The sequence below is a fragment of the Nematostella vectensis genome, chromosome 2 (genome assembly GCF_932526225.1).
Source record: "Nematostella vectensis chromosome 2, jaNemVect1.1, whole genome shotgun sequence".
NCBI classification, from domain to species: Eukaryota; Metazoa; Cnidaria; class Anthozoa; order Actiniaria; family Edwardsiidae; genus Nematostella; species Nematostella vectensis.
The window spans coordinates 10,912,189-10,924,475 of NC_064035.1; the positions used below are offsets into that span (position 1 = coordinate 10,912,189).

Here is a 12,287-nt window from a genome sequence, read left to right on the forward strand (position 1 = left end):
AACAAAGACAACAAAGAGAGTAGTTGACAAAAAAATTCACAAAGCCTTTTACAAATTCCATTTTAATTTACAGTAAATATAGATCCTGAAATATATACAACATCCTAACTGTGCTCATGACAAGTTAGTTGAGTCAAAAGTTGCTCATGGGAGGTTGGTAGGGTGGAAAGTCGCTCACGAGAAGTTGGTTCTCCCCTTTGTTGAATCCTTGAGGAGTAAATAACAACCTGAATTGGTAGAAAAATGCCGAGACAAAATTGATGACAGTATCACAACAATTCACTTATGGGGTCTAATGGAACCTTGACAAAAAAGATACTCCAAGGAGAGATATATTGAGCATTTATTTGGACAACTAAAAAAAAATTTTTTGTATATTTTACTGGTGAAGAAATATTAGACTTTGATCATTATACCATGAATATTATTCCTCAGTACATTGAGCATTGTTACATCAAGCTTCCACTCTTTACTCTTGTATAAGGCACAGGCGCCCTACTGCTACTTTGTTAGAAGTCCAACATCACTATAAATAAGTCCATCTGTCATAGCAGCTTCTTGCTGAGGATTTCATAGACCATTTTTCGTCTGATATATGGCATACGAAGCTGAGGAGAGATAAGCAGCAATTGCTGTTAGATAACAGCATAAGTGCTGTTAGAACTGACATCATATAAGCCACCTATTTAGATTCATGAGCATTTTTTTATCCTTTGAGCAAGAGACAGTGTCTGTCACAACACATACTTATTTTAAAAAGGATTTTCCCTTAAGAAATGGAGTAATATAAAATTGTAAGTATACCTGATTAAAGGTAAACTTTGCATCTCTTGATAGATATTCTGCATACTAGAGGAAAAAAAACAATATAAATAATCTGCAGCAGTTCTTAAAATTTGCAAAAAAAAAAAAAAACTTACTGTGCAAGTGAATACACCACAATCACAGCCATTTAATTGCTCTGGGATATCCTACAAAAAATATCAAAACAAACAAATAATGGCATAACAATCAACTAGACAGTGACATAAATAATACTCTCTGTAATGTCTCATTTGCTTTATACCTTTGGACATGCAGCTGTCCAGCCCGTGGTGTCAAATGGCACCTTTTTCTTGTCCAACGATTCATCCTTTAGGTACTTCCTGTACAAGTACAAAAGCCAACTTAATTAGTGCAATTGATTTGTCCTTGCTTGTTTACTGGTGACAGTTAATCCATGGTTCCTGCAGCTGAACAGTCAACACATTGAAGACCTTTTAAACAATTTTAAAGGACCTGCAGAAACCATGTGATGATAAGTTATAATGGTGGAATAGTAGTAACTATTCTGAATTGTTTTCAGATTGAAATAAGATGCCACTCACTGCAATGCATCCAAACACTGGATGTTTGTGCCTTTTAGTGAATCATAGTAGAGAACTGTCTTCTTCCGAAAGTCAATTGCCTTAAAAGGAAAAGAAGTAATAGGTTAATAAATATATCTCAATGGTGTTACAGATATTATTGGTCAGACAGGGGTAAAAAAATACCAGTCCTGAATGAAAAATACAAAATATAATTTTGTAACATTCTATTCTCATGTTGGTGAAGTATTAAACAGAAAATATGCAATTGATCAGAATTACTAATCAACAGGTAAAAAAAGTGTATGCTGGAATTAGACATGGGAGATACTCACAGCTAGGCACCAGTGCATTCCTAGGTGAATAGGTACAAGGATTAGGTCTACAGTGAAGATATCCACCTGCAAGGAATTGCAAGTTGTAGTATAAAAATATTAGAGTCTACATTACACTGACTGATTGAGCTGTGCATTTGTGTACATAAAAATGGTTGGGTGCACTTTCCTTAGTCATGAGAAGTACAAATATCAGGTCTGAATGTCCTTTCTGCATAAACAGTATGTTTCTTCAAATAAGCAGGGTTAGGTGCAAAGTAGTACTTAAATTATCAATTTCTTAGTCACAAGAAGAATCAAAATACTATAGTAAAGGTATGCAGGTACAGTACTTGCTTCAAAACAATTCAGCTAAAATTTTGCAAATTGGTATATTTAGGTTTACTTACTTTCCTGGTCCATCGCTTCAGGCTTGCATGGCCCGTTTTTATCAGTTTGGGATAGAAAAAAGAGTTGAAGAAATGAACTTTGGGAAATACAGGATCTTCCTTGCTTCTTGCTGCTATCATATTAAAGTAGAAATTTATCACCTGGCAAGCAAAACAAAGAAACAATCGGGAATCACAGAACAAAAAAAAAAAAAGAAGTGGGAATTGGATTTGGTAGTTGTGTACAATAAATTAATTTGAGTAGCTAATCACGCTCATTGCAGCTAGAAGCTGAATTCTGAGAGCGCAGATTCAGATGTGGTTGAGTTGAAGGCATTGGAGGCCCCATGCAGCCATCATAAAACTGACAATGGATCACAGCTAAGATCGAAATTGTTGGATATGTGGGGCAGGAAAACAAGAGAACCCAGAGAAAAACAAATTGGAGCCAAGACAAAACCAACTATAACTCGACTCAAGTCTGAACTGGGAATAAAACCCAGAACCAAGTTGTCAGAGGCATAGGCACTACAGAGAAATGCTCTGACAACAGCTCCACCTAGCCTTCCAAAATAAAGACAAAAGAAATTTCCAAATAATATGAAATGAAACCATTCCCAATAGACCCAACAATTATACTGTGATCAATGAGGAAATTTTAACCACAACACAGACAATAAGGGTGTATGGGAATTTCGAAGCAGTAGTCAGGACTAACAACTTGAGTTAAGCTAAAGCTCTCATACCTCATCATTCAGCCAGTTCAGGTTACTTAGTGTAGCCAGATCCCCTCGAGTGATAGTAAGATTGAACCCCTCTGTAAGGTTATCACCAGGATTTCCAGGCGCAAGGGCAGCATTGATCTGGACAAAAGCAAATATGTAGCACCATTTTTTGCCAGGAAAACAATGTTGTCCAGCATAGTTATCCCACATTTCCTATGTAAATTGGTGTTTGGTTAATTGCTTGATTCTAGAGGAAGGCTTAGTATCATAATATCACATATATCAAACTTTTTTATTGGAGACAGACCCCGGCATTGGCCACACTCTCTTTTGTTAGATAGGACATATTATTTTTACTTTGAACTTGCTGTAGAAAAATTCATGGCAAAAAATGAAAAAGGTGAGCCAAACCCTCCCACCACTCCCTCCAACCTAAAACCTAACCTTAAACTCTACCCAAAGTTGCTTAATTAGGATTGCTCTTACCCCTGCAAAGTTAGTGACCCTGGTGATGTATAGAGGATACACTTATAAAACCTGGGTAGCACATGCGTTTCAAATCTAACCTTCTGTTCCATATCATCTGATAATGGCACAAGCTCTTCCTCCTCCTCTTCCTCTTCCTCTTCCTCACTCTCCTCTTCTCTCCTGATACGCTCATGAATCTAAAGACGTTGCGTACGAATGTGAAAAAGTAGAAAAAGCAATGTTACTAAAAATAAAATATCTTCAAGCCATACCTCCTGGACAGCTCTCTGTTCTTCTTCTCTCCTCTGGTAAAAAAAAGAAGAATATATTACTCTCCATGGAAAAACCTTTTACTCCTATGAACAAAGTCCAACCTTTACCTTTTCTCTGAGACGTTTGAGCTTATTTTCTTCTAATGCAATTCTGGCTTTTTCTCTTTCTCTTTCTTGGTTTTCAGGGCTAAGAATATCCCTCCTTAAAGACAAAAAAATTTTATTTTGCAATGCTCAAAACAAATATCCCATACTTTAACAGCGAAAGTTAATATCACACTTACCACTTCTTTGTCCAATTGCTCAAAAGGGGGTCATCTGTCAGAGTAGAGGCTGGGGCCCTGAAACAACAATAGGATTAATAATATATTGTGTTGTTATAAAAAAGAGAGAGATCTATTAGTTTCTTTTACTCAGGGTAAAGGCAGGTGTGTAAAGCTCTACTGAAGGTCTCAGTATGAGTTTCACATTTTTGTATGTATTACCTGTAAAGATCCTCTCAAATAGTTTATTCAAAACAAATTTGGAATTATTAATAAAAGCAAGTTTTTACCTACAGAGGACAATGTAGCTACAGCTTTAATCTTTGTATCATCAGCAAGAAAGGGGCAGTGCCTAACCTCCCCATTCACCCTGCCCAATCCCAAATTAATAAATAGAATGACATAAACTAGTATACACCTTATAACATACCTGGTATGGGAAAAGGAACTAGAGGAGCTTGGACTTGACATTGGAACTGCAAATAATGTTATGCAAACTGTTAAAAATACACTGTATAATGAAAATTAAGGCAAATATACTTCAGAGTAAATTAATGGCATTTCTTCAGTAATTAACATCTTGAGGCATAAACAGGAAAGACTTTTGTCTGGTTTGCACAATTTTGGTGGGAAAATGTCAAATAACTTCAAAATCCTAGTTTTTGTCATATCAACAAATAATAGCAGAGTGATTTTAAGCCCTGGCAGTGAATTGCACACATCTGAAATAACTTGGACATAATAAAAGAATAAAGAATGGCTTGAGTGTGAGGTTCACATGGGATCAAATATTTACAATCCGACTCAAAAGCAGCTGCTTCTCAAAGAAAATAGGGACATATAACGTACCTATCCTAGAAAATAGCGGCACATCCTGAATGTGACTGTGTTCTCTTGTGGATATTGGACTGGCTTTGATTTTCACAGTGAGGGGGGCAGAACCTTGAGAAAGGTTCTGGCCTAACGGTGATTGTGGCCTTGCCTGGAGTATACTGCAGGACCACTCAGATGCTCTACACAAAATGGTTAACCAGAAGAAGCTTTTTGAAAACATAGCCTTTAATGCATTATTTTATCAAAAGCCATTTATTTTAAAGATGAAATAATAAAAAATAATGCTCATGAATAAGTTGACCATCCCCTTTTCAGATTGCAAGTTTGAACTGTTGTTAAAGTTGTATCTCAGAGTCTATCATGCATAACTCCACTTTCCTACTATCAATACTCACTTATAAGTGTATGAGTTATAAAACTCACTGTAATGTGTGTTATATATGTCACTGATGCAGCATTTGTGAAGTCATGTCTGCAAACATCAATAGCTGTGGGGTTTTTTTTACTTGTAAAAAAGACATACAGTACCTGTAGGGGCTATGTCCAGTGGGACCAACTGTTGTTTCTGCTGTCTCAAACAAGTATGCATTATGACTATGATCAGCTGATGCATTTTCTTTTTCTGTCTCAGAATGAGAAAGCCGAGGGGCACAAGCCCGGTCTGTGAATTGAGACAGCAGCTTCATGTACACTTCTTTCTCTTTCAGCCTGACAACCTGTAAGCAAATAATTTGTTTAGATCATCAATCTACACTCTAAGTGACTCCTTGAACTTGAAAACCATTGGGTTTAGCTATTCACTACATGCTCTTCTATTAATTAGACTATATGCTATTCTATTCATTAGACTATATGCTATTCTATTCATTAGACTATATGCTATTCTATTCATTAGACTACATGCTCTTCTATTCATTAGACTACATGCTATTCTATCCATTAGACTACATGCTCATCTATTCATTAGACTATATGCTATTCATTAGACTACATGCTATTCTATTCATTAGACTATATGCTATTCATTAGACTACATGCTATTCTATTCATTAGACTACATGCTATTCTATTCATTAGACTACATGCTCTTCTATTCATTAGACTACATGCTCTTCTCCAATCAAAGAAGCCTTGTCAGACATACCTTTGTTATTGTTTTTACTTAATATTGGAAGGCAAATAATGTGATTTATTACATGATTGACACCTTTTCTTTTGTTCTTGCAAGTCCTCTACAGTACAGACTGAATGTTTTTAACATTTACCAACATGGATTTGGTGTGGATTCTGGGTGGGTTCTGCCTGCGATCCACACACTTTTACTGCGTGGAAAACTAGTGAGTGGAGTCCACTCACTGCATGGAATTTTCCTTTGTTATGCAGTTTATTGTGTAGATAGTAATTGAAGTGTACAGTGGTGTGACCAAAATGCATAATAACGAAACTCAACTCAACACTTGATTACTCGGATAAGTAACAGCTCGCTCACAACAAAATCAAGATTTTGTAGGTATTATGCATGTTCATAAAGTGTGTCCCCGGGTTTGGTTTTAGATTTGTCAACTGACTAAAAAAGTCCTTGATGTGAAATAATGTGTGACATTCCTATTGTCTTCAATCGGCGACATTAAGGATTGCAGAATATCAAAGAATAAAAATAAACATTGACAGCACAACGACAGGTACACATCAAATAGTGTCAAAAGTCTACTTCTGGCTTAAAATTGGCATGTGAACTACAATGAAGAGTTGAATTCTGCCGCTTTGATGCCATATAATTTACTAATACGAAACGCTTTCACCGCCGTGTTTGAATTTACATACTAGTAAAACTGAAGTAAAATCATGCGAGAACCGAATAGGCAAGTTATTATTGAACAAACTAAACTAGAATCTATATCCTCCTATAGATATACCTCTGTGGCAACAATTGTTTTGAGTAATATTAATGCACGACAAGGATGTTCACTTCACCAACGGCACTTTTGTTTTGAGTGCTTGTTAGTGATTCAGTCTATAATACAGTGTTACGGATATATTAACTGCTTAAGATCAGAAGCTACTTTGTCATACCGCGGACAGTGGAAAACCACAAACTGATTTGTATGTGTCTGTCTACTAAAACCTCACATATTCGTGTCACCATGTTTGTCTTCCCATCATTCTAAAAATACATCTTCCCCGCTATGTGATAGTCTCTCCGCCAATCTTTACAGGCAATGTGAATGTCAGCTGTCTTTATCAGAATTCGTTTGGTCTTTTGGGGATTTTAAAAAACTCTAAAGTTTTAAAGAATTTTTAATTTTGACGTAACCATGTTTAATTCCCCTCGATCTAAATCGTCATCTTCGCTAGAAGTCCTTGCTAAAGCATTAGTCTCCATCGGCGATGTCTATAGAGACTAAAGAAAACATTTGAGCGGAATTTTTATGTCTTCAAAGTATTTAATACCAGTCAATGAAACCACGTAAAGTTTGATGTTCTCAATGTGAACTTCGAAAACATTTCGGCAGAGGAACGTATTACTGTGTATTGTTTTGAATTCATCATCATCCGGCAAAAAGGTACATTCAATCTTTTAATGAGCAAAACTACTGTGTGGATTTTAGTGCTTGGATCCCAAAGAGGTGCGTGGACAAACTGAGTGGACTCAGAATCCACGCCAAATCCGCGCGAGGAATGTTAAAACACATTCAGTCTGTACTGTATTTCACTAAAATAGCTATGAATAATTTACAATCTTAAAGAAAGGGGGGGGGGGGGGAGAGGGGGCTTGAAGTATTAGCAGGGAAAATGTGGGGTTTGATATGAACTCATTAAATATGAATGAGGTTAATAACTAGAATACTAAGGAGGAGGAGTACGTTAAATCTAGATATTAACCGTGATACTAATAAAGGACCATCATATTAAACCTTGAGTAGAAATGAGCAAAAAATACCACTTTTTGACACTGATTTGATAACAAAAACGATTGAATATTAACAATGCATCGATTTAATTGCCAAGAAAGCAAAATTTGTATTTATAACCTTTGAAATTTTAACAATAAGTTCAGCCAAATTTTTATGTGCAATGTTGGAAAATTTTTCCTCCCCAACAATTAGGCTGTGGTGTGGTTATCTAAGGCGACTCACTCGTTCAGCTTTTCATTGCTGTCGACATTACAGTTCTTGAAATAGATATTTGGCGTTATAAAAATAAGTCACTCTTCTTCGCTGTCAGTGAGCTCCACGCTCGCACCGTGCTCATACTGATACTCAGAGTTACGAAAATTTTGCAATTCAACTCTACCTTTAGGAATAGAGTCCATGCATGGAGCAGCCCCGCTCTGTCTAAATGTTAATTTTGATTGTGTACAGTATTGATCTAATGAGCTTTTCAAATTTGTTCAATAACATTCAGTTTAATTTATTTCATTCATTAGAATTGTAGTGTTGGAAAAAGGAAATACATGTACATACAGTACCTCATCAGCAGTTGTTCTGTATCTATTACTGCTCACTTTCCTTCTCATCTGCGGTTTACTAGGCCCAACATGAACCATCCCCTGGGTGTTTCTGCTGCGGTCTGACCCAATGCTAAAGCTTCCATAAGGAATACTTGTGTTAAATGTGGACGTAGCATGTGACATTGTTTGTGATCTTCCCATAGATGTACCATCTCTTGCCATTTCATGTGGTAAGCCACTAGGTTTTGACTTGGTATGCTGTTGAGCTGAGGGAACATAAAAAAGGTGCTATAATAAATAAGGTGTGAAGGGGAAGGAGCAAGTAACATTTGGGGTCTGTTAAAAATGAAAAGGACACATAATAAAATATTACAACAATATAGCAAGCGCTTCTACTGTAACATGGGGCAAATCAATCCTCATGCTGAAATGATCGACAACAGGGATATTTGCACTCTCTCCTGCAATACTGCTCATGTGTATGCACGTGCTGCATGTATTGTAAGTTTGTATGTATAGATGTTCTGTGTGTGTGCTAGCTGTAGTACTGTACAGTATTGCCGGTTGTATGTATACTGTACATTCATAAGTTGCTCATATAAATGAACTGCATTCACTGTATGTTTGCAGCTAATTACCTTTGAATACCCTGGATGATGGGTAATCTGGTGGACTTGGCATTTTAAAGATGGGTGGCTGACATTTGGTGATGTAACAGTCTGGTCTTGCAGGAGTTGATGATTCAAAGGACCTGTCAGGAAACTTGCAACTTTGATTGACAGATCTGCTTGAATCCCTGTTACTTCTAGGTTTTATATTAGTTGAAGATTTTACCTGAACAAAACAAAAACTCTAAGATATATAGAAATATTTTATTATACAGTAAATGAACTTTTTGTACAATCATGTTGAGCTTGGTGCTATGGCTAAGCAACAATTAATTGTGATATTGCATGATACTTGGTGCTTGCTGCTGCCTCAAGTACTGTAAATCTTACCTTAGAAGGTTTTACATCATCAAGACAAATTACATCATCTTGGGTGCCTCTAACAACAACTCTTGTGCAAATCACCTCATCTTGGTCAGTACGTTGCTGCACTCTTGACCTGGCCTGAAAATCTTTTGTCTGCTTTTTCCAAAATGTGTATTTATCAGCCCAAGACATTGCTCTGCTTATAAAACTTGCCACTATAGATTCCTCTTCTGAAATTAAAGGTCACATACAAAGCATCTAATATTTTTGCCTTGTGCACAAAATAGGCAACTCACATACTGTATTTACAGGTGAATCAAGGTACTGCCTTGTTGTACGAGGCTGGCATGATAAGTAATGAGAATACCCCGTTCCCCTCACCTAACAAAAAAAACATGTTTGAGTACTGTATGCACTGGCTAGGTTGTTGCTTGATAAAGAATTGTCTAAAATATGACACATGACATATATTTTAAATCTGCACATAAGAATGTCCAAGTTCACCAACAAACTTCCCAGCAAACATTATCAATGTTTGAACCTATAGGTTTAATTTCTTTTGTACCCAAGCCTTAAGCTTCCCTGGTTCGTGAGCCTAAAAACTATTTGGTTATTCTAAACAGCAATATTTAAACTGTATGCCCCTGAAACAAGTGTAGCTTCACACACAATGGGACATAGACTTGGACATATGGGAACATTACTATCTCTGTGAAGAATACCAAACAACATGCTTGTTGTATTAATTGTGTTTTTTAGGATTTTGACTTTCACCCCATACCCACATATGCACACCCTAACACCACCTTACCTGTCTTCAAGTAATCTCTTCTTCGCTTGGAAGGAGGAGACTGTATATCATCTGATACAGACTCTTCCCTGGTTATACAAACAGAACAAGGTTACAGTAAAGCCTTAAGGTAGAATGACAATTGAACCTCTTTTTTGAGTAATAGGAGCACCTTTATTCAAGGTAAACATTTCTTAAGCTTCTCATCTTATGTAAGTAAGTTATTTGTATCAAAACCCATTTTGGATATGACGAAAATGATAAATATGAAATTGAGAGTTTTTTGCTAGAAATTGTGAATAATCGAGATGCTCGTGTATATCTGAAATAAAATAAATGCTGCCTCCGCTTTAAGACAGTGCGTAAATCTATTAACTTATGAGTGATAGTTGATAGTTGTCTAGTCCGTCGACTGTCATATGGCACGGTATTCGAACAGGGTGCACTCGTTCAAACAAGTTTTGAATAAATATTTAGCTAAAGAGACAAACCAATAGAGGGGTGTTATATTTACGCTAACCTAGAGGCTGAGCGTTTCCCTCGACCTTCAACGCTGTTATTGTCTTGTCTAAAAGAGGTACGAACAGACTCCAAGAAAGACAACATGGCGGCTAGCTACACTCATGGCATACACCGCTGATTCTAAAGCTACTTAGTGGGGAGGGGAGGGGGCGGGCGCTTTCTTCTTGGCGCCAAGAAATAGAGCTCACAAGTATATGATAGTAGACTTGCTTCAAGTCAAGCTCAGAGTCAGTAATCGAGCGAAGCGAGATTAAATCAGCGTTTCTTTTGTTCTTTTTAAAGTCCACATTTATGTATACATACTCGCAAGGATAGTTTGGCTATCCGACGGAGTTTTAGACTAGCAAAGGTCGCATGCGTGATCCGCACAATTGGCATCACGCTAGCCCGGTCGCAGCTCTAGATCCCACATGGATCTGAGCTGTGGTTTAAAGCACTTCGTTCGAGTCGAAGTCGCCCTGCAGCAGTTTTTTTGCCGATGAAGTTTAACTGAGGCAAACCGGCTATGCCATGCTGACGAGTCCTAATAAGGACGAAACAGCTGTCTATGGTTGCCGAACTGCACGGGTAATAGACTATGCTAGCGTCCCGTCTTGGCCCGACTGATGCCAATGTGTGTATGCTAGTGTGCTTTTAAAGTTCCTTTTTCGGTCACATGACTTTAGTATGTCCTTATTATGCAGTTTTCGGCGACATGTTATTCACTTGAAGCCTTCCAGCTCACTGTCCGGCTGTTGTGTGTGTGTGTGGGGGGGGAGGGGTTGCGTTCGCACCCCCTGCAACCCCCCTTCCCCCTGGGTACGACGGGCCTGTTAATACGTATCCTTGACTCATGGATTGTGCATGCCAAAACCGAGATAAGTTAAACCAAGAAGTCTGATTTGACACTTTGTCAAATTATATACAGTCTACGGAACAGATGCTCATTTGCATAAGCCACTGTCCGGCGTCCTCGATTCCATGCGACGCCATTTTCTGCCATTTGTCATGACAACAGCCCACGCTTTGACGAAGGCGATGTTTTGCGAAGTTTTATTACATTTATAACATTAGATAGTATGCTCGCCTGTTATACTTTTTAAACAAAAAGATATCATGACAATAAAGTATAAGGGTCAACTTATCTCATGTTAGCAAATCAACTTCCTAAGAAGTCTTAAAAGAATCAGATTTTGGCGATATTTTGAAGAGAATGACTAATCACATGAGAAAAGTTCTACTCACTCAATTTCACATGTTTGGTACATCCAGTACATGAAAATCATGTACAATATATGAATCTCCAACTAATAAACTCTCGGTGTGTGAAAGATGGGCTCCAGATCCTAACGCGTTAAAAAATAGGAGGATAAATTCAAAAGTGTGTCATTCACTCAGTCTCGACTAAATCTTTGTTCTAGCCGTAGAAGCGTACGTAAATAGCAAAAGAATGAAATGAACAAGTAACCGTGCATTCCAGAATGGCAACTGCGTTAAAAATAAACTTTTCTTCCCCCCCCCCCCCCCCCCCAATTTTTTTTATTTGGACTAAATAAAATTTTGTTATTATGCGTGAACATTACTCTTTAGGATGAGGTACAATTTAGAAAATGAAAACGAATAAAACGCTCAAAATATAATTTTATTCACGTCCTAGAGATTTTATGCTAATGAGTCGAGCATGATTTTTATTGTAAATTTCCTCTTCGCATTATCATGGGGGTAAGACACCAAGAGAGAGGATAGAAAATCAGCGAAAGATACCTCTTAAACCTCTTTGAAGCTAGAAACATTACTTTTGGTACTCCACCTGAAGAAGGAAAATGCCATTTATACGATAGTGTAGGCTGTTTCATTTATGAAAGTTGTTTTACCAGCTTTTAAGCAAAGCGATTCAATCGAATCAAAATGTAAACATATGACCAACGATTGATATTAACAACAACAAAAAAATACTTGC

The 12,287-nt window shown here is 37.2% G+C and overlaps 1 protein-coding gene across 2 annotated transcripts; it reads right to left on the reverse strand.

The window, feature by feature from the left end:
* Positions 1 to 46: 46 nt before the first annotated feature.
* On the reverse strand, positions 47 to 10,480 carry LOC5521263 (sentrin-specific protease 1). Of its 2 annotated transcripts, XR_007307044.1 has the most exons (21): positions 10,347 to 10,480; positions 9,848 to 9,915; positions 9,061 to 9,266; positions 8,701 to 8,896; positions 8,081 to 8,328; positions 5,140 to 5,327; positions 4,627 to 4,790; positions 4,208 to 4,253; positions 3,799 to 3,855; positions 3,623 to 3,716; positions 3,515 to 3,547; positions 3,341 to 3,439; positions 2,796 to 2,912; positions 2,071 to 2,211; positions 1,682 to 1,747; positions 1,368 to 1,447; positions 1,067 to 1,145; positions 921 to 971; positions 805 to 849; positions 417 to 608; positions 47 to 227 (listed from the first exon to the last, which is right to left on the reverse strand). XR_007307044.1 is itself a non-coding variant. In XM_001640898.3 (20 exons), exons 1-20 carry the CDS (start codon positions 10,430 to 10,432, stop codon positions 546 to 548), a joined length of 2,127 nt encoding a protein of 708 aa, XP_001640948.3. In that variant the 5' UTR covers positions 10,433 to 10,480; the 3' UTR covers positions 47 to 545. The 2 variants fall into 2 exon arrangements, 1 of the variants encoding a protein (XP_001640948.3); XM_001640898.3 differs by having other exon boundaries at positions 47 to 608.
* Between the last annotated feature and the right edge of the window lie 1,807 nt (positions 10,481 to 12,287).